The 23,679-nt window shown below is 40.1% G+C and overlaps 1 protein-coding gene across 3 annotated transcripts in view; it reads left to right on the forward strand.

The window, feature by feature from the left end:
* The first annotated feature begins 9,964 nt into the window (after nt 1-9,964).
* Nucleotides 9,965-23,679, forward strand: part of LOC126297516 (uncharacterized) — a 323,790-nt gene continuing 310,075 nt past the window's right edge. Inside the window, exons 1-2 of one of the 3 annotated variants that reach the window (XM_049988402.1) lie at nt 9,965-10,307; nt 22,647-22,738. In XM_049988402.1, the coding sequence (XP_049844359.1) occupies nt 22,721-22,738 (18 nt within the window). In that variant the 5' untranslated portion in view covers nt 9,965-10,307; nt 22,647-22,720. Of the gene's footprint in view, nt 10,308-16,717; nt 21,308-22,646; nt 22,739-23,679 lie in introns of those variants that run through there. The other 2 variants (XM_049988404.1, XM_049988403.1) reach the window with 2 other exon arrangements.

Consider the following 23,679-nt stretch of genomic DNA (forward strand, 5'->3'; position numbering starts at 1 on the left):
AGATTTCTCTTCTCCCCAATTCTATTTAGTACCTCCTCATTGGTTACATGATCTACCCATCTAATCTTGAACATTCTTCTGTAGCACTACATTTCAAAAGCATCTATTATGTTCTTGTCTAAACTGTTTATTGTCTGTGTTTCACTTCCATTCGTGGCTACACTCTATATAAACACTTTCAAAAGGAACTTCCTGACTCTGAAATCTATACCCGATGTTAACAAATTTCTCTTCTTCAGAAATGCTTTTCTTACTATTGCTAGTCTACATTTTATATCCTCCCTTCTCCAACAATCAGTAGTTATTTTGCTTCCCAAATAGCAAAACTCATCTACTACCTTAAGTGTCTCTTTTCCTAATCTAATTCCCTCAGCATCACCTGATCTAATTCGACTACATTCCATTATCCTTGTTTTGCTTTTGTTGATATTAATCTTATATGTTATTTTCAAGACACTGTCCATTCAGTTCAAGTGCTCTTCCAAGTCCTTTGCTGTCTCTGACAGAATTACAATGTAATCAGCAAACCTCAAAATTTTTATTTCTTCTCCCTGGACTGTAATTCCTACTCTAAATTTTTCATTTCATTTACTCCGTGCTCAATATACGGATTGAATAACATCATGGATAGGCTACAACCCTGTTTCACTTCCTTCTCAACCACCACTTCCTTTTCATGCCCCTCTACTTGTATAACTGCCATCTGGTTTCTGTACAAATTGTATTTTACCCCTACCACCTTTAAAATTTGAAAGAGAGCATTCCAGTCAACTTTGTCGACAGCTTTCTCTAAGTCTACAGATACTATGAATGTAGGTTTGCTTTTGCTTCTAAGATAAGTTGTAGGCTAAGTGTTGCCTTGTGTGTTCCTACATTTCTCCTGAATTCGAACAGATCTTCCATGAGGTTGGCTTCTGTGTTAGTATTTTGCAATTGTGAATTATTAAACTGATAGTTCGGTAATGTGGTTCATGGTGTGGGTTCCTGTAGTCATGTCGTAGTTCATGAACCACGGGCAACGTATGAGTGGCCAAGTAAGTGGTCCTGACAGTCGGGATACCAGTTACTTTGGAATAAGGCTGGGCATCTCGGACATATTCTGAATCATGGTCACCTTTGTGCTCATACGGCAAAGACTACCAAATCCACCGGTTAGTCCCTCAACCATTAAGGGTAAAACCCAATGGGACTCGGGACAAGTAAGGCTAGCAGCCTGCTTCCCTGGTACTTTAAATATGATGCTGGCAACAATCAGAGCAAAATGCCTCGGACCTTTGGAGGTGATGGAGTCCCACCTCTAACTGACAAACCAGGGACTCCTAAGATACGACTTCAAAAACAAATGGCAATGAGATGGGGAGCTATTAATATCAATTGGGGGCTACTCAGGGAAGAAGGTAGAGCTGGCAGAGGCTGCAAGTAAGATGGGTCTGGACGTTTTAGCTGTTAGTGACATTTGGGTAAGGGGTGAGAAAGAAGAGGAAGTGGGAGAATACAAGGTCTACCTGTCAGGAGTCAAAGCAGGAATAGCACAATCGGGTGTAGGGCTTTACATCAGGAAAGAAATGGAACCCAGCGTAGTTGCAATAAGGTATGTAAACGAATGCCTGATGTGGATAGATTTGACAGTGTCTAACAAGAAAATTAGGATTGTGTCAGTATATTCGCATTGTGAAGGGACAGATCGAGATAAGATGGATAGTTTTTATGAGGCACTCAGTGATGTAGTTGTTAGAGTAAAGGACAAGGACAGTGTTCTGCTCATGAGTGATTTTAATGCCAGGATTGGAAATCGAACAGAAGGGTATGAAAAGGTTATGGGTAAATTTGGAGAGCATATGGAGGCCAACAGGAACGGGAAACAACTCCTGGATTTCTGTGCCAGTATGGGCTTAGTAATCACAAACTCCTTTTTTAAACATAAGGACATTCACCGGTATACTTGGGAAGGCAGGGGAACCAGATCTGTCATTGACTATATAATAACAGATCAGGAATTCAGGAAGGCTGTGAGGGACACACGTGTATTCAGGGGATTCTTTGATGATACTGATCATTATTTAATCTGCAGTGAAATTGGGATTGTGAGACCGAAAGTGCAGGAGGTCAGGTCCATAGTAGGAGGATAAGAGTGGAGAAACTTCAGGATAAGGAAATTAGGCACAAGTACATGACAGCAATCTCAGAAAGGTACCAGTTAGTTGCATGTAGTCAATTACAGTCATTGGAAAAGGAATGGACAAGGTACAGGGACACAATACTAGAAGTGGCCTTTGAATGTCTTGGAACAGTAGTGTGTAAAAGTAGGATGAAGCAAACAGCTTGGAGGAATGACACAGTCAAGGAAGCCTGTAAAAGGAAAAAGAAGGTGTATCAAAAATGGCTACATACTATAACTCAGGTCGACAGAGAAAGTTATGTTGAAGAAAGAAACAAAGCCAAACAGATAATTGCAGCATCCAAGAAGAAATCTTGGGAAGACTTTGGAAACAAGTTGGAGACTATGGGTCAAGCTGCTGGAAAACCATTCTGGAGTAAAATTAGCAGTCTTCGAGAGGGAGGTAAGAAGGAAATGACAAGTATTTTGGACAGGTCAGGAAAACTGCTGGTGAATCCTGTGGATGCCTTGGGTAGATGGAGGGAATATTTTGAAGAATTGCTCAATGTAGGTGAGAATACGATCAGTAATGTTTCAGATTTCGAGGTAGAATGGGATAGGAATGATGATGGAAATAGGATCACATGTGAGGAAGTGGAGAAAATGGTCAATAGATTGCAGTGCAATAAAGCAGCTGGGGTGGATGAAATTAAGTCGGAACTCATCAAATACAGTGGAACGTCAGGTCTTGAATGGCTACACAGGATAATTGAAATGGCCTGGGAGTCGGGACAGGTTCCATCAGACTGGACAAAAGCAGTAATCACACCAGTCTTTAAACATGGAAACAGAAAAGATTGTAACAACTACAGAGGTATCTCTTTAATCAGCGTTGTGGGTAAAATCTTCTCAGGTATTGTTGAAAGGAAAGTGCGAGTATTAGTTGAGGACCAATTGGATGAAAATCAGTGTGGGTTTAGGCCTCTTAGAGGTTGTCAGGGCCAGATCTTTAGCTTATGGCAAATAATGGAGAAGTGTTATGAGTGGAACAGGGAACTGTATCTATGCTTTATAGATCTAGAAAATGCATATTACCGGGTTCCTAGGAGGAAGTTATTGTCTGTTCTACGAGATTATGGAATAGGAGGCAAACTTTTGCAAGCAATTAAAGGTCTTTACATGGATAGTCAGGCAGCAGTCAGAGTTGACGGTAAATTGAGTTCATGGTTCAGAGTAGCTTCAGGGGTAAGACAAGGCTGCAACCTGTCTCTACTATTGTTCATATTATTTATGGATCATATGTTGAAAACAATAGACTGGCTGGGTGAGATTAAGATATGTGAACACAAAATAAGCAGTCTTGCATATGCGAATGACTTAGTTGTGATGGCAGATTCGATTGAAAGTTTGCAAAGTAATATTTCAGAGCTATATCAGAAATGTAAGGACTATGGTATGAAGATTAGCATTTCCAAAACGAAAGTAATGTCAGTGGGAAAGAAATATAAACGGATTGAGTGCCAAATAGGAGGAACAAAGTTAGAACAGGTGGACGGTTTCAAGTACTTAGGATGCATATTCTCACAGGATGGCAACATAGTGAAAGAACTGGAAGCAAGGTGTAGCAAAGCCAACGCAGTGAGTGCTCAGCTACGATCTACTCTCTTCTGCAAGAAGGAAGTCAGTACCAAGACTAAGTTATCTGTGCACCATTCAATCTTTCGACCAACTTTGTTGTATGGGAGAGAAAGCTGGGTGGATTCAGGTTAACTTATCAACAAGGTTGAGGTTACGGATATGAAAGTAGCTAGGATGATTGCAGGTACTAGTAGATGGGAACAATGGCAGGAGGGTGTCCACAATGAGGAAATCAAAGAAAAACTGGGAATGAACTCTACAGATGTAGCAGTCAGGGTGAACAGGCTCAGATGGTGGGGTCATGTTACACGCATGGGAGAAGCAAGGTTACCCAAGAGACTCATGGGTTCAGCAGTAGAGGGTCGGAGGAGTTGTGGCAGACCAAGGAGAAGGTACCTGGATTTGGTTAAGAATGATTTTGAAGTAACAGGTTTAACATCAGAAGAGGCACCAATGTTAGCACTGAATAGGGGAACATGGAGGAATTATATAAGGGGGCTATGCTCCAGACTGAATGCTGAAAGGCATAATCGGTCTTAAATGATGATGATGATGATGATCATGATGATAGTTCGGTAATTTTCACATCTGTCAGCACCTGCTTTCTTTGGAATTGGAATTATTATAATCTTCTTGGAGTCTGAGGCTATTTCACATTCCTCATACATCTTGCTCAGCAGACGGTAGAGTTTTGTCATGGCTGGGTCTCCCAAGCCTATCAGTAGTTCTAATGGAATATTGTCTACTCCCAGGGCCTTGTCTCGGCTTATGTCTTCCAGTGCTTTATCATATTCTTCACTCAGTATCATACCACCTTCTAATCTTCATCTATGTTCTGTTCCATTTTCATAATACTGCCCTCAAGTACCTCTCCCTTCTATAGACCCTCTATATACTCCTTCCACCTTTCTGCTTAGGACTGGTTTTTCCATCTGAGGTCTTGATATTCACACAGGTGGTTCTCTTTTCTCCAAAGGTCTCTTTAATTTTGGTATAGGTGGCATCTATCTTACCCTTAATGATATATGCTTCTACATCCTTACATTTGTCCTCTAGTCATTCCTGCTCAGCTGTTTTGCACTTTCTGCCGCTCTCATTTTTTAGACATTTGTATTCCTTATTGCCAGCTTCATTTATTGCATTTTTATGTTTTCTCCTTTCATCTGATTAAATTCAAATGTCTCTTCTGTTACCAAAGGATTTCTACTATCCTTCGTATTTTTGTCAACTTGATCCTATGCTGCCTTCACTGTTTCATCTCTCGAAGCCACCCATTCGTCTTCTACTGTATTCCTTTCATTACTTCTTGTCAGTTGTTCCCTAATGCACCCTCTGAAACTCACTACAACTTCTGGCTCAATCAGTTTATCCAGGTTCCATCTCCTTAAAATCCTATGTCTTTGCAGTTTTAATCTGCAGGTCATAGCCAGTAAATTGTGGTCAGAGTCCTCATCTGCCAATGGAAATGTCTTTCATTCTAAAGCCTGGCTCTGAAATCTCTGTCTTACCATTATATAATCAATCTGAAACCTTCCGGTGTCTCCAGGTCTCTTGCATGTATGCAACCCTCTTTCATGATTCTTAAGTGAAGTGTTAACTATGATTAAATTATGCTCTCTGCAAAATTCTGCCAGTTGGCTCCCTTTTTCATTCATTTCCCCCAGTCCATATTCACCTACTACTTTTTCTTCTCTTCCAACTATCGAATCCCAGTCCCTCATGACTATTAAATTTCGCCTCCATTAACTATCTGCATAATTTCTTTTATGTGTTCCTCATCTGCGGAGCTAGTTTGTAATATAAACATGTAGTACTGTGATGGGTGTGACTTTGTGTCTGTCTTGGCTACAACAATGTGTTCACTGTGCTGTTCATAGTAGCTTATCTGTGTTCCTATTTTTTTCACTCATTATTAAATCTACTTGTGCATTACCATTATTTGATTTTGTATTTATAACCCTGTATTCACCTGATCAGAAGTCTTGTTCCTCCTGCCACCATACTTCACTAATCCCCGCTGTATCTAACTTTAACCTATCAATTTCCCTTTTAAATTTTCTGACCTTCCTGCCAGATTAAGGGATTTGACATTCCACGTGCCGATCTGTAGAATGTCAGTTTTCTAACTCCTGATAACAGCATCCTCCTTAGTAGTCCCCACCTCGAGACCCGAATGGGGGACTATTTTCCCTCTGGAATATTTTACCCAGGAGGATGCCATCATTATTTAAACATACAGTAGAACTCCATGCCCTCGGGAAAAATTACGGCTGTTGTTTCCCCTTGCTCTCAGCCGTTCACAGAACCAGCACAGCAAGGTAGTTTTGGTCTGTGTTACAAGGTCAGATCAGTCAATCATCAAGACTGTTGTCCCTGCAGCTACTGAAAAGGCTGATGCACCTTTTCAGAAAGCACATCTCAGCAGATATCCATCTGTTGTGGTAGCACCTACGTCATGGCTATCTTCTACACTCCTGGAAATTGAAATAAGAACACCGTGAATTCATTGTCCCAGGAAGGGGAAACTTTATTGACACATTCCTGGGGTCAGATAAATCACATGATCACACTGACAGAACCACAGGCACATAGACACAGGCAACAGAGCATGCACAATGTCGGCACTAGTACAGTGTATATCCACCTTTCGCAGCAATGCAGGCTGCTATTCTCCCATGGAGATGATCGTAGAGATGCTGGATGTGGTCCTGTGGAACGGCTTGCCATGCCATTTCCACCTGGCGCCTCAGTTGGACCAGCATTCGTGCTAGACGTGCAGACCGCGTGAGACGACGCCTCATCCAGTCCCAAACATGCTCAATGGGGGACAGATCCACAGAACTTGCTGGCCAGGGTAGTTGACTTACACCTTCTAGAGCACGTTGGGTGGCACGGGATACATGCGGACGTGCATTGTCCTGTTGGAACAGCAAGTTCCCTTGCCGGTCTAGGAATGGTAGAACGATGGGTTCGATGACGGTTTGGATGTACCGTGCACTATTCAGTGTACCCTCGACGATCACCAGAGGTGTACGGCCAGTGTAGGAGTTCGCTCCCCACACCATGATGCCGGGTGTTGGCCCTGTGTGCCTCGGTCGTATGCAGTCCTGATTGTGGCGCTCACCTGCACGGCGCCAAACACGAATACGACCATCATTGGCACCAAGGCAGAAGCGATTCTCATCGCTGAAGACGACACGTCTCCATTCGTCCTTCCATTCACGCCTGTCGCGACACCACTGCAGGCGGGCTGCACGATGTTGGGGCATGAGCGGAAGACGGCCTAACGGTGTGCGGGACCGTAGCCCAGGTTCATGGAGATGGTTGCGAATGGTCCTCGCCGATACCCCAGGAGCAACAGTGTCCCTAATTTGCTGGGAAGTGGTGGTGCAGTCTCCTACGGCACTGCGTAGGATCCTACGGTCTTGGCGTGCATCCGTGCGTCGCTGCGGTCCGGTCCCAGGTCGACAGGCACGTGCACCTTCCGCCGACCACTGGCGACAACATCGATGTACTGTGGAGACCTCATGCTCCACGTGTTGAGCAATTCGGCGGTACGTCCACCCGGCCTCCCGCATGCCCACTATACGCCCTCGCTCAAAGTCAGTCAACTGCACATACGGTTCACGTCCACGCTGTCGCGGCATGCTACCAGTGTTAAAGACTGCGATGGAGCTCCGTATGCCACGGCAAACTGGCTGACACTGACGGCGGCGGTGCACAAATGCTGCGCAGCTAGCGCCATTCGACGGCCAACACCGCGGTTCCTGGTGTGTCCGCTGTGCCGTGCATGTGATCATTGCTTGTACAGCCCTCTTGCAGTGTCCGGAGCAAGTATGGTGGGTCTGACACACCAGTGTCAATGTGTTCTTTTTTCCATTTCCAGGAGTGTATATCACTGAGGCACACAAGCCTCCCCACCAATGGCAAGGTCCATGATTCATGGCGCGGAGTGAAGGGGGGGGGGGGGGGGGGGAGAGGCGGAACTCAACCTTAAGGAGCCACCTTAAGAAACCAAATTTTCATGGGATGTGATGGCTGCTCGTAACACATTTCTTTTAGTAATTCTGGGTGTAATTTGACATACTAAATGAAAAAACTGATGCTTCTACTTTCTAAAATTTAAAATGATGATTCCTCTTCCTTGAGCCCTTTCTACAGTGAGTGAAATTTCCTTTCTCTACCACGTAATGATATTTTTATGATCCCACTTTCTTTTGTTTGGTCTTCTTTCTCTAACGACATGTTTCTGCCACCTGTAAAGCATTTGACTCCAATAAACGCTGTTTTCGTATAAATATTGACTCAACATTTACTTATATAAGCTGCCACGCTGTGTATGTGCCCTTTGTACATAAAAACAGTTCAAAATCATCTTACAAAGACCGCAACAACTACAAAAAAAAGAAAGAAAGAAAAAAAAAGAAAACAGTAGAAGACAGCCATGCGAGTTGAGGTCACGTGACTTCAATTGACGATGTGACGTGACGTGATCGACAGTGTAAGTAAATGTCGACAAGTGCGAAGCAGTTCTGCTCACACACAGACCGAAACTACTGCACAAACATCAGCACACTAGACAGATAACACTACATACATGCCCAATACGTTTCCGACAGAAAGTCTGATACCTTGGTGTCTGGCTGGACCAGAAACTGTCATGGGGGGACCACATCGAATACATTGCCAACAGAGCGCACGCGAGGCTCAAACAACTGTACCCAATGCTCAACAGGGAAAGCACACTGAATAGTAGGGGGTCGATGTCCATATGCATAACACTGATTAGACCTCGGATGATGTACACAGCTCCCATCTGGGGATATGGAACTCCTACACGCCTGCATGTACAGAACAAAGTGCTACACATCATTAGCAACGCTCCACACTACACACACACCGTGGATCTTCACAATGAATACAGCCTTGAAACCCTCAAGGAAGTATTCAAAAACCACACCACACGACTATACAGGAACTCGAACAATCCGTTCATTCTTTCTCTGGAAAACTATGATCACAACAATATGTGGAATCACAAGTGGCCAAAGACACTAATACCTAGGGCATAACCACATATGGCAAGCTAACATACAGCAATTGACAAACGTCGGCAAGCCCCTGCATATCAGCAACGTTGTATGGACATACCAGCTGCTATTAAAGCTGACCACAGGCTACAGCGGGATAAGCGACGAGCTCGCCCACAGACGGACAAACAAATCACCCTACACTGTGCATCTGATGTATGATTTATCAGATAAAAGAGCGATGAACCTAACTGTTAAAGATATGCTGGTGCTGACCGAGAGATCAACGTCGGCACCCAGTGACAGCCACCGAGTAACCGCACCTCACAATGGCAAAGGTATCGATATGCATGATACCCACAACTAACAAAGCCTACCCTTGCATGACCTGTCACAGGCCGCAAGACATCCGCTACTGCTCTCTTACAACCCGACCTATCAGAGAGGGTTTTTTCCTCTGGCTCTTCTTGCCTTGGCACTTTTTTTCCTCTGCCTTTGAAACTCCAACCATTCGTTCGACTTCCGTCCCAACCTATCTCCAGATGAGCACGTATTAATGGTTAACCTTAATCAGACATACGCAAACATCGCAGTACCCACATCCTGCGACACCTGTCTTTAGTGAAAGCTAACCCTTATGCAGAGATGGCAGCAAACCTTTTGAGTTGGCCACTATGCTGGTGTGGAGGGCCTCCGCCGCTACTCATATTCTCTGTTTACACATTGTAAGCAACATGTTTCTGGCAAATTCCTTGACCGACCTTAGTAAATCTTCCGACGTAAAGGCCAATTCAACGCCAGTTCACATTGACCGTCGTGGCAACGTCACGTCACGTCACGTCACCGCACAGTCACTTCACAGTGTACCGTGACGTGACGGTGCGATGACGTGACGGTGCCATGACGGTCAATGTGAACTGGCGATGAATTGGCCTTTACGTCGAAAGATTTACTAAGGTCAATGGATTTGCCAGAAACGTTACTTATTATGTACTGCGAACACATAGAATATAATTCCAAAAATAAAATAAAAAATTATTTAAGCAATTTTAATGATATTTGACACTAATTTTGATCGATTGTATCGAACCTGTGACGAGTTTTATGATGATGACTCTGTGTTGTCTTTAAAAATACGTTTTAAGATCTTTGGTAAGTGATATACTTGTGAAATAAGAGTTTGAAACTATACGAAATCAAGTCATGCATATTGAATATTTCTTGTTATTGATGTATGCATTTCATTTTCAAAAGGCAACTTAATACATTATATAGAGAATGAACTCGAACCAACGATATAGCTGACTTTGAAATGATCGACCGTTTGTGTAGTCGATAGTTGCACGAATCTTCTGTTGTCAAGTTAGTGTTTGCAACAACTTTGGTATTCTGTAGGGATTGCAGTTAATGATAGGTGCAGAGTGTTTGGTATAATTTACGATCGTGGTTTGTTTGCAAGATTCTGAAGTTGTTAGTGTGTGCGACCGTTACAGCTTGGTGCCCAGGAAGAATCTGAGTTCAGGATGACCTGTTGTCATTTGGTAATATTACTTTTGGAATTATTTGTTTTGTGTCACTTTATAGAAATTTGACATTCATATAGACAGTTGTCGATCGTGTGATATATTCATAGCTGAACGTCCAATACGTTTTTGAGACAGGCGGAGTATGTGATTTTGTGTTATCGAAGGTTGATGTGGATGACTCCTAGTAATTCTTCTAAGCTGTTACTCTATTCTTTTCAACGCTTTTGCGTTAAGGCATTGTTTTGAGGCATAGTAAAACGAAGTAACAGCGATATTGTTATAGAGATTCAAAATTTTATTCTTATAGGTTTGTGACGAACGACGTTTTTTTTTTCTCCTTTTAAAAAGTATGCGGTAACCACAGCTGCAAGTGAAATGAAACGCGTTTTTTTCAGTAAGTGTCCTTTTCTCTGAAGAGGTTTTCGTTTTTGCCACTAGTGGTTGATTGCTTCAACGCAGAGGCGGTAAGTTCCGTTAGCGCACTGTAAACTTGTACGATTATCATTAACACTTAGTATTTGAACTACTTGATCTGATAAGTGTCGCTTGTCAGCAGCCCATATAGGAGTATAGTATTTAAACACGTCGCCGCTTTACTTTGGAAGTTGTCAGATTTTAGAATTTTCTCATAGTGTAATGTATGCAGGAATTAGTAGTATGAACATGTTGATTCTTTTCCGCTTTGCGTTGAAAGTTGTCAGATTTTAGAACTTGTCATGGTGTAATTTATGCTGGTACTATCTTGTCAATGTTATGGATTGCTAACTCCATAGTTACAAATTTTCAAATTGCAGAAAGTATCATTCCTAGTAAATTGCCTGTATATTGCAGGTGTGCATTTTCGAAGGAATTTTATTATGGGTAAACCGTCTTTGAAATAATCGACCGTTTGTATAGTCGATAGTTGCACGAATCTTGTGTTGTCCCCATCTTCAGTTGTAAACAAGCTGAAAGTAACAGTGTTGAAGGGGATCAGGAACATAATTGATTCATAGGAGATTATTTATATTCATCTGCATGGGATAAAAATACTCTCCTTCCTTAGTGGACTTATCAGAAACAGACATAAAATAAGTGCATGCATAATTACAGGATCAATATAGTAATGTGACAAAAACTTGGAAGTTTTTGACGAAATCCTTTTGTGCCGAAAAGTCTGTTGTGTTCACATAAAAAAGACCACAGAATCACAAATGCAAACAAAATTTTTACTCGTTAATATTGCCCATTCTGTTCGAATCTTCCCAATTTAAGTGTTTGGAGGCTAAATTAATTAATTTGCATGTTTCACTATTTGTTTTAATATCGTGATTATTATTTGTTGAGTGTAACCTTCTCAAAGCCTGAGATAATGAAGTATTATGTTGTCCATATAGTATTATGACATTATTTAGCTTAATGGGTCTTGAGAAGTTTTGAGGTATGGTAAAGCAGTTTTGTGTAATCCTGTGGAGGATTATGAAAATAAGGCAAATGTCTCAAGTTTCCTTGCTAGTGATGCCTGTTGTAAGTGTGTTATGTTTTGTTGAACTTGATATTCTCAGAGCATTAATTTCTTATTACTTCAACTTGTGCTACAGTCTGGAATCGCGCGATCGCTACGGTCGCAGGTTCGAATCCTGCCTCAGGCATGGATGTGTGTGATGCCCTTAGGTTAGTTAGGTTTTAGTAGTTCTAGGGGACTGATGACTTCAGGAGTTAAGTCCCATAGTGCTCAGAGACATTCGAACCAACTTCAACTTGCCAAGGCAGATAGTGTATTCATTGTGAGGGAAAGGTTGTGCTAAATCTTTCCTCTGCTCATTTCATACATTTGCTTTCATATTTGACAGTGTTGTTGGCCTATGAGTGGTGGAAAATGTTCTCAAGTATTGATCGAGATTATGTATGTTTGAGTATTTGTGCTAATATTAAAACCCTATTTCTAGGTATCAAAGAAATACAGTAAACAGGGTTAGAGTGTTGATAATGTTCCTAGCAACTGAATAATGAAGTTAATAGTTAGTTATTTTCTGTTGCTATTATTGATGTTATAAAATACCCTGTACTTAAAATTATGAAAATGGGTTAGTGAGGGAGAGAGATCACTTCTCATAGATTTACTTGTCCACTTATCATGATAAAAGATTTTTCATTGCTATAAAATTAAAGTAAATGGATCAAATATACAGACACACACAGTTTATAAGGATGTTTTTATGAGGATGGAACAGGCTGGTGGCAGTGTCCTTGTTGAAGGAACCGTCCTGGCATTTGCCTGTAATGATTTAGGAAAACCTAAATCAGGATGGTACAACAGAGCAAACTTGAATGTGCCAGTGTCTCAACAAATGCACTGCCTCATTCAGATGCTCATTAGCATACAATGGTCTTTTGTTCATGTACAATCTGTTAAAGGTAACATAATATGAAAAATAATTTTGCACTGTTTCTTTGCACCTCTCTATACTATCACTCCACACACTGTGGACACCCATTGTTGATTAGAACCTTGGACATGGTACTATGGCCCATCTGCATCTTTATGGTTTCTCTTTGGTCATCTGAAAAAAACGAGTCAGCATTTCACATAAGAATTGTGTATTCTCGCTCCCTTCCCCTTCATAGTTATTGTGCAAAATACGCACAGAATATTTATCTCAGATTTGGAAAGCAGCTTTTCTGAGTTTTACTTTGGAGCTTGTGATGAAAAGTGGATTAAATATAGAGGGAATGTAGATTTCGAGCTGTGCTGTTAATGAGTCTGTCATCAAAACCTTTATTTCATATTCACATTTGTTGGCAGCACTATCACACAACAAAATTGTTACCGTCAAACCTAACCTATACCTCCCACTGCGTTGGCAATCAGTTTGTAACCAGATGATTTTTAGGTGGACAGCATCACGCTTAGATCAAGAAACTTGGATTTTCTCTTACCCAATATTGTGTTGGTTGATGCTTTAGTGCCTGACATTCCTGTTGTGGATGTACGATGATTCTTGTAATCTTCCATGAATTCAAAATGTATTTTTCAGAAGCTTACCGAATTCCTTACAGATACCAAGATTGTCCTGTGTCATTTGCTGTGTGTCAGTATGTTTTCTCCTGTGCCAAAACAGGTTTTTATTGGGTCCTGGCTTTAGCCATTTTAATTAACAGGCTGTCTATCTACTGCATTCCTAAGTAGCACTTGGGATTTCATCAGTAGTTTCTGCGTGTGAACAGTAGGACATGTACAGTGTTTTTGTTTTACTGGACTTATACAAACTTCGCAACTATTTTTGGAATATCAGTGTAAAATATTGCATAATTATTCACTGTAATGGACCTAATTCTATATGTTACTGAAAACTGGGACCATGAATGACATGGAATTTAGACCAGGAGCATGTCTTTATGCCAACTGACTTGGCTCCCAACAAGAAACACTAGTGAACTTTGTGCATTGGTAGTATTCATACTTTGTCTGTAGTATTTCCATTATTCCAGAATGAGATTTTCACTCTGCAGTGGAGTGTGTGCTGATGTGAAACTTCCTGGCAGATTAAAACTGTGTGCTGGACCAAGACTTGAACTCGGGACCCTTGCCTTTCATAGGCAACTGCTCTACCAACTGAGCTACCCAAGCACGACTCACGCCCGGTCCTCACCGCTTTACTTCTGCCAGTACCTCATCTCCTGCCTTCCAAACTTTCCAGAAGCTCTCCTGTGAAAGCTGTGAAAACTACATTAAAAGTGGATGCTAATAATTAATATTTGATGCAGAGAAAGTAGGTAGTTTGCGCTTGATTTTCAGCTTGTCCCCCTTGTCTATAGATGCTGCATTTGCCCTCACAATCTGTTGCTACCCAACCAGTCTACCTACAGTGGCATATATCATGACCATACTCACTGTCTGCTTGCTGACTGTGGGAATCACCTCCCTTTACATTGTAGTAGCACTCTGTATTACTGTTCACGGTAGCAGCTTGTCCAGCTTGCACATGGTGTTCAAATATAATGCAAAAAGTGGGAATCCCCCCCCCCCCCCCTCTCTCTCTCTCTCTCTCTCTCTCTCTCTCTTTCCCTCTTTCCCCCCACATCCAAATGCTTGTCAGAGACTTGTACATTTTAATATATACTGTTTCCGAGTTTGCCTCCACTTCGTTTTCATAATTAAAAATACATTACAAATGGCAATGTGTGTTCAGTATGGCACAAATGTAGACATCAGGTCATCATACAGGTCAGTATGGCAGCACAACATTCATTTCTGTCACCTCCCAACTTGAAAACTAGACCTTGTGCACTCTGTCATCACAACCTAGATTTCTGTGGGGAAAGGGGAGGGGGGGGGGCATTGTCACATTCTAACAATAAGTCCTCATAATTTTGTTCAAATATTGGTGGTACGAGTATTTTATTGTTCAGTCATTAATTCCTTTTATATTTTATGAGAGCACAACACTGTTAAGGGCATATGTACAAATTTGCCACGTCTTGAACAAAAGTGTACGTATTCATTTTTCTTGCAGTTCATTACCAGACAAGTTATTTACTGTTTAAAATAATCACTAGTTTCAGGTACCATAGCTAAGAAACGAAGTGCTCACCCTGCATTTTTGTATTATTTGTTGAACGAAAGGAAGTTAACCAAAATCATCATAAAATGCTTTTTTGTATTAAATGAGATTACTGTTATCATTTATAGGCAACCAGAACTGACCTGTGAGTGCAGGAACTATCATAGCTACATGAGTGGTGGGGCTAAAGATCTGGCCTGAAGGATCAACTCTCCTTGTCCTCACAAATGTGCACATTGCAAGATGTTCTCTAAAAGGTTTCTAATGTGTGTCTATGGAGGATCATAAGATTGATTGTGAAAAGTGGCTTTGTGTCACTAAATGCATACATTCATATTCAGCAAGGGCCACGCCATCTTGGTGCCCTAAAGTCAGTGTCAAGTCAACTTTCAACCAAACTATCACCTCTCAACCTAACCAAGGCTTTGGTGTAGGTTACAAAGCAGTCTGTCACATGTGAAGTTTCATCCCAAACAAGTAGTAAAAAATGTTGAAACTGTGTGGTGAATGTTTGAGGAAACAGTTTGTAACCAGTGAAGAATGTCAAACTGTTTCATTTTTGACACTCCAAATACATCCCCTCTTTTCTTGCGAGTAAATGCAATGCTGCAGTTTGCGTGAAAATGCTGAGAGATGACGCAGCCCTCTAAATAACTTTACTTAAGTCTTGATCACACTTCTATTTCTCACCAACCTTAAGCATTTCGACTTTTCCTCATTTTCAAAGGCTGCAACATAAAACACTAAACTGGTATCAGGCAATATGAAAATATGATAAATTTCACCATTGATAAGAGACATATTATGACTAGAATATGGCTTCCAAGCTTACCGGTGCTACGTCAGTCATATAAAAATATTAGATATGTCGTATTACATCAACATTCTCGAGCACCAGACAAGTGCAAACTGCTACAAAGTAAAAATTTTGGAAGCAAAGTGCACTAAACTGCTAGGTGGAACTGGGTACGTGGTACACGCTGCAGTTTGTTTCTGTTTACAGCCACAGTTTTTATCATTACAGTGTGTAAAATGTTTTCATCCGTCAACATGGAAATCATTTACAATGTTTTTCATAAGATATTACTTTACAAAACAATGTGTTACAGATTTTTTTAAAAAAATCTAATATATTGGAAAAATGCACCAATTGGTGCTGGTATCAGTTGTCTGTTAACAAACAAATCTTTTGTTTTATTTTCAACCTATAGCACATAAATTACTTCCATCAGTACAGTTCATAAATATTTAATAAAAGTTAAAATCGTATATATTACTAGGGGGTTGATTAAAGTTGGCACACTCACGCATTGCCGTACATAAGATCTGCTGTGGTTGTATGACTGTAAAATTGTTTTCTGTGAGTAACAAACATAGTAGATCGCCACGACGCAATTAAGGAAGGGAGGAGTGGTAAAGGTGTACACAATATTAATCTTAACATATTAAAAAATACTGTAAAACTGCTTGTAATACTAAGACTACAAATGTGTGTGAAATGTCAGCTTAAAGGAAATAATACAAATAATAAAAGCTATGGTAGCCTTGTTGTCAACAGTTTTAACTTGTTCCATGCAATGTGAAGCACTGAGTAGCCGCTTATGAAACTATATAATTTTAACATTAATTAAATATTTATGAACTGTTACTAATGGTAGTAATTTATGTGCTGTAAGTTGAAAATAAAGCAAAAGATTTGTTTGTTAACAGACGATTGGTCCCAGCACCAGTTGGTGTGTTTTTCCAATGTATTAAAAAAAAAAAAAAACCTCTAACACAATGTTGTGTAAAGTAATACCTTTTGTAAAAAATTGTAAGTGATTTCCATGTTGACTGATGAAATCATTTAATATTTTGTAACAATGAGAACTGTGGTTGTAAACTGAAACAAATTGCTGCGTGTACGACGTACCCAGCACTGCCTACCTGTTTCGTCGACTTGGTTTCCATTATTTTAACTTGGTAGCAGTTTGCGCTTGTCTTGTGCTTGAGAATGTTCCTGTGATACAATGTATCCAATGTTTTTGTATGACTGACATAGAACTGGTAACCTTGGAAGCCATATGCTAGTCGTCGTATGTCTCATTTCTTACTCGTGGCCAAATTCCTGCAATGACTAGTGATGTGATTACCTTGTTGACAAACTAATGATGTCATCAGCATGGCAGATATGACCCTCAAGAAATGATCAATGAATGACATCACTAACACCAACAAAACATTATGGTATGAAAGACTGAGAAATTAATGGGATGCCCTTGTTATTAATGCCTTCAAACAAATTATTAAAAACTTGTAAAATTATGCCACAGCAGGGAAATAGGTTTTTGTCCTGGAACATAAATGTGATAATGGAATAGTGCATGTATTAAAAAAAACTATTACCTTCTGATGCAACCTAGACCTTGGGTTATGCTACAGATCAGTGTGTTAACAAAAACCCAGCTTCGTGCCACCTCCTATTATACATGTTACAAGCCACTCCCCATATTAGTGGACTGCTATTCCCTCTTCTATTTGGGTTTACTGATTAACACAAGTCAAGCCACCACCAACTAGAACTTAATGACATATTGTTAACTAAACACACTGCCATCTACAACTAAAATATGCAAGCGAAATTTTTTTACATGTCTTCTACATAATGTATGCCTGTGGAATGCATTGTTATAATTATGCTCCTTGTAAGTAGACATAAAGTTGATAGCAGATAGGCCATGTCTCAGAAATTATTTGTATCTCATACATCATTTTGTGTAGGCCTATATCTTCATGCCACAAGCCACTTAATAGTATGTAATTGAGGCTATTTTGAGTACCACCATCATTTTTTCCTTTTCTTTTCCATTTGCGAATGGTGTGTGGCAAGAATGTCTCATTAAACCTCTGTATCAGTGCAAATGTGATTGATTTTTCTCATGATTTGTTTGCAAGAGGTATATAGGAAGAAGTAATATGCTGTCTGACTTGATGGATCAAACACACTCAAATTTTTAACCATAATGTCTTCGATGATGCCAGTTTTATAACATGTGCCACTGGACATTGATTAGTGTCTCTTTGTGTTTCACATGCTAAACAAATACATGATTAAAATTAAATTTGTTGCCATAAATTCTGGATCTCTTGCTTAGGAGCAGTTCTTGTATCATATTGTAATTCACATTACTTTGTACTTAATGCATTTATCTAGTGTTACGTTCGTAGGAAAGGTCATTAATTTATAATATGGAGAAAAGTATATCTTTGAAGACATACCTGACTAAATGACCAAATTAAGTTATTGGTTAAATTTTTCTCAAATAACTTTCATTGCATCACTAGTGCTCAAAGTTTGCCAGTCACTTACTAAATGCTGCTGTATATCTAATCTACAGATAAACATATTTTTAATGTACTGTTCTATATTGCCTCAAGTCATTCTACTTGTGGGTGACCATTTTATGGAAATAATCTGCTGTGGCCCAGTTTGTTATCAAAGTTGTGGGTACAAACCACGTATCAAAGTCCAGTATGTGCCATAATAAGAATCATACTTGAATTTGCTGCAAGAGTGGGATAACCCCGTTTTACCTATGTACTTTATTTTAGTTTATCTTTTTTGGGAGAGAGGTAAAGTTGATGAACATATTTCATATAGCTTGAACAGTTCTGAAAGATATATTCTCAAAGCATTCCCTTAAAGTGGTAATGCGTTGCTACAATTTGAAAGTGAAGACCAATTAATATTATTTATATTAATATAAATGTAAAACAGTTATTCCTGTCTTACATCAGTATTTTAAAAATGTGGTTAAATACACTGCCCTGAAAAACCTAGGGGTGAGATAGTTAAAGTAACATAACATATTGCAGGTGGAAATGAATGAAAGTGAGGGAACATGTTGCCAGAGGTCTCCCAGTTGTGCACCGAAAGTTGTAAGTCATGTGGGTTTGTCAGCGTGACTATAGTGCAAATGCTACACAAGACAGTTGAAGGAATGGGAAAAGACAGCATGTTTCAATCACCGAGCAGTTATGGTGCACTTTGGTGTAGTGGCATTGTTTGCGATGGTGCCGAGAGCAGAGAGACTGGATCAGCTGGGAGTGGAGTAATGTGCTCTTTGAAGATGAGAGCACATTCAGTCTGTGTAGTGATTCTAGACATACCCTCTTATGGTGAGAGGTAGGAACATATAATGCATCCAGGAACGTCATTGAACACAATCGTTTCGGTGGGCCAGGTGTTGTGTTGTGAGTAGGCATAATGTTGCATAGGCATACTAACCTCCAAGTCTTTGTACACAGTGCACTCAGTGGTCAAAATTATGGTGACACTACTTATTCTCTAAGTGCATGGTGCATTTGGCCTGACTTCTTTTTTGTGGGTCACAATGCACACCTGCATCAAGCTGCACAGGGGGAGGACCTCCTGGGACAAGAGATTACTCAGCAGATGAACTGGCCGGCCCGTTCCCCTGGACTTGTGTGTCATTGAGCATGTGTGAGATGCATTGGGGAGACGTATTGTGGTACATTCATATGCACCACTGCCCATGTAGCAGTTGTAAACTATGGTGGTGGATTGGAATGCCCCATTACCAAGATTGTTGCCAGCATGAAAGCGCATTTCAGAGCATGCACTGACATCTGTGGCAATCACTCTCCCTATTAAGGACCATGTCCCACCTTTTTTAATGCCCAGGGGACCATCATAAACTGCAGTGTAATTATTGTCTTTGAATTAGTCATTTCTGTTGTCTCATTGTGCATTTCTTTCAGTACTGTGCTGTAATTGTTCTTTCAATCTGTGGTCAAAGCTTCATCTAGCTATGTTACTTAACAGTGACATGCCATACGGAAATTGCTTTCGTCGTTAAGTTTTGTACACCAGTATATTTGAAAAGCTCTTTTTTATTCAATAATGTGGAATATGATGAAGTCAATATTGAATAAAGACCTATGCTCTTTGAACAGAAGTATAGAAACAAAGTGAAGGAAAAATAATCATCATAGTAAGTAGAATATTCTGTATTTTAGCAATGTCTTCATCTTCGGTAACTTGAGTCGGTACAGTCTCCACTTGCCACACCTGAGGTGCACTTCAGTGCCATGGTATGTAGGGCATATTGCTCCGCTAATGCGATTGTGTCTTAGTTTCGTGGGTTTTAATGGCAGATTTCCTTGATGTGGCCGAACGGTTCTAGGCGCTACAGTCTGGAACCGCGCGGCCGTTATGGTCGCGGGTTCAAATCCTGCCTCGGTCATGGATGTGTATGATGTCCTTAGGTTAGTTAGGTTTAAGTAGTTCTAAGTTCTAGGGGACTGATGACCTCAGAAGTTAAGTCCCATAGTGCTCAGGGCCATTTTGAACCTTGATATGGACATGGGGCTGCCCAGCAGCCTGAACTTGCTCAAGATAGGTGTGCTTGGGGTATACTATATTCTACCACATCACTGTTATGAATGAATTGCTTGACAAGTAGACACTAGAAATCTGTCTTTGGTATCGATTTTAAAGGCTTTTATGAAGTAAGTGTTTAGCTGACACACAATCTCGTATCATAACAGTGTTCAGTGATTAAGCGGAACTTCGATGGTGGTGTGTTTTTTCCTATTGTGGCAGAAAAAAGCCATTTGTTCTCAGTGAGTTCCTTCTCCATTACATCAAAACACCTGTTGCAGAGCAAAAGCTTTGACCTGGTTTAGGAAACCAGTGGGTAATGGTTTCCAATCTGTCAACATTAATACATGTAAGTAGGAACTGATCTAGTGCCATATTCTTATTTTGGGCACAATAGTTGTATGAGAATATGTATAGATGTTTCGTATCTCCAATCAGTATATTCTTAACGTAGTGCTTCAGAGAGCCAATTATGTAATTTGCACTTTTCTTTCCCATCACTTCACTACACACGTATAACTGTACTGTTTTCTTCTTGGCTCAGTAGCCACAGAAGCTAATCACCAAACTTGGCAACTATAAAATTCTTTGGTAAATGGCACTTTGGATAGTGGCATGCTACGCCGTTAGTCAAGTTATTTAGTTGGCTTCGTGCTCCATGCATCAAATTTGCGATAAACATTATGATGTGGAACATGTCAACAGGACAAGCATAAAATACTTGTATACAGCTTAACGTTTGGGAACAAAAAAAAAAAAAAAACTTTTGCAGTCTGTCAGACATTTCACTTCCATGGGTAGAGTATTATAGCTGCACTTTCCACCCCTTTCTGTGCCAAAGTTTAGATTCATTGTAGGCTAATTCAGATCATTTTTCGTTCTAGTGTTGTACTTCTGATGTCTGCCACTCTTAAAAGTTAGATGGACAGTTGATAACAAATTTTGTAAATGGATAAATGTATTGTGAGTCTGTGGAAGATATCATCAGTTACTTGAAGAGAAACCTGCAAGATGTGCATGTATGAACTCTACAAACAATTCTAATTACCCCTACTGTGCAATGAATACATTGAATACATTTTGCTTAAGTGAGTAGTTACCCTAGAATATTATCCCTTAAGATATCAGTGAATGATGGACATTTGCCAAATATGTTAACTTGTTTACTTCTCTACAACCTAAATCCTCAGTTGTCATGGCAAAAGTAGCTGCACCCATAAATCCTCAGTTGTCATGGCAAAAGTATCTGCACCTAAACATTTGTCAGGTCTACTATGTGGTTTTTCCAGTTTAAGTATTTATCAAAATGCACACCTAAGAACTTAGTTTTCTAACCTGTCGATTTTTCTTGTTGGTGTACTACATTAATAGGAAGTTGGATATTTTGACGATAAAAAACTGATAGAAATGGTGTTTTTTAAAGCTTAAAGCTAACTTGTTCATACAGAACCATTCAGTAACATTCACAATAATACCGAGTGACAATTATTGAACTATATCAAATAAAATTATCATAACTTCTGAACAGTTTGTGCTAGAACATTCAAACTGCGCAGTTGGTCATGGGGTACAATGGGAATTAGTATGCACTGTATAGTTTGGCTTAGTGACACCCACTTTAATTTAGTTGTGTTCATCAGTAAGCAAAATTGGCACATTTGTGGGTCTCTGAATTCATGCCGGGTGACTCTGTTGTGTGCAATGTCGAGTCATGGAATAATCTGTGAGAGATTCCTTGATGGCACAGTGACTACCAAATGGTATGTGAAGGTTTTGGAAGATTATTCCATCCCCATTATCCAAAGTGACCCTCATTTCGACAAGATATGGTTCAAGCAAGACAGAGCTCGACCCCACCGAAGGAGGAAAGTGTTTGACGTTCTGGAGGAGCACTTTGAGGACCACATTCTGGCTCTGGGGACCCAGAGGCCACTGGCATGGGCATCGATTGGCTGCCATATTCTCCAGTTCTGAACACATGCAACTCCTTTTTCTGGGGCTTTAATAAAGACAAGGTGTGGAGCAATAACCCCAAAACCATTGCTGAGCTGAAAACAGTCACACATGAGGTCACCGACAGCATCGATTTTCTGACACTTCAGCAGATCGTGTAGAATTTCACTACTCACCTCATCCACATCATTGCCAATAACGGCAGGCCTATCAAGCATGTCATAACTTAAACTCGAATATCTGTAGTGATGTTTACGTGTTGAATAAAGTGAGTGCTCACAGTGGTTTGTAAGTAATTTAAGTTTTTTTCATATAGTTCAATCATTGTCACCCTGTATCATTTAATGTTTTCTGTGTTGGTGTGTATTTGCTCAGCTTCACAACAATACTAGTATCGTTTTCAACACTCATTGAATTTCTGTGTATTTTATCAAACTCTGCCCTTGTAACAATAATTTGTATGTTGATTTACAGGTTTGTTTGAAATAGTTGCTAACCATGGAAGTGTGGTTGTTCTTCATTGAGCATTGAGGAGGGTTTTCTGTGCCATGAGCAAAAGTTACCAGGTAATTTCAGTGTGTCAGAGTATAGTATAAATTTATTTTTAAGTTAGTGTTATGTGAAATTAGGTTTATAATGATGTTGTGGTCATATATGGTTATTTTAACTTATTTTGATGTATTATTTTTATTCCATAGGAACTCAGTAACATTGCCACATTACTTTGGAATGTATCATTACATGAAGTGGATAATATTTAACATACTTAATAATGATAATAGTTTCAAGTTTGTACAGTAAATTAACATTAAAGTAACAAGTGGGCAGGGCTGGGGAAAGGTAGTTGCCGAGAATGATTTATGAAAGTCATGGATATTTTGTTATCAGTTCAGAGATGACATTTATTTCAGAAAGTAATTATGCGCTCGCAGCTCGTGGTCGTGCGGTAGCGTTCTCGCTTCCCGCGCCCGGGTTCGATTCCCGGTGGGGTCAGGGATTTTCTCTGCCTAGTGATGGCTGGGTGTTGTGTGATGTCCTTAAGTTAGTTAGGTTTAAGTAGTTCTAAGTTCTAGAAGACTGATGACCATAGATGTTACGTCCCATAGTGCTCAGAGCCATTTGAACCATTTTTTTTAGTAATTATGTGTATCACAGATTAAATATGGAGAAAGAGTATATTACAAACCTCTGTGTAAGGTATTAGAACTCTCTTCCCTTCTGTAATATGAGGAACTGAAAGTTGGCTGAAGTCTGTAGTAGAAAGTGAAGACATTTTCAGTATAAGACCTTGTGACCACGGCCCCTGAAGTGAGGGAATGCCATCTGGTGGTATTGTGAGCACATAACATTATAAGGAAAGTTGATGAATGGAGCAGAGATGAATGGGAAATCATTCTAGCAACAATATGTTTCATACTTGAAGAAATTCACCAACATTAGTGACACTGACAAAGGGTAGATTGTTATGGCCTGGCACCTGAAGAAGAGCATCATGGAAATGGTAATA

The sequence above is a fragment of the Schistocerca gregaria genome, chromosome X, assembly GCF_023897955.1.
Source record: "Schistocerca gregaria isolate iqSchGreg1 chromosome X, iqSchGreg1.2, whole genome shotgun sequence".
Classification (NCBI taxonomy): Eukaryota; Metazoa; Arthropoda; class Insecta; order Orthoptera; family Acrididae; genus Schistocerca; species Schistocerca gregaria.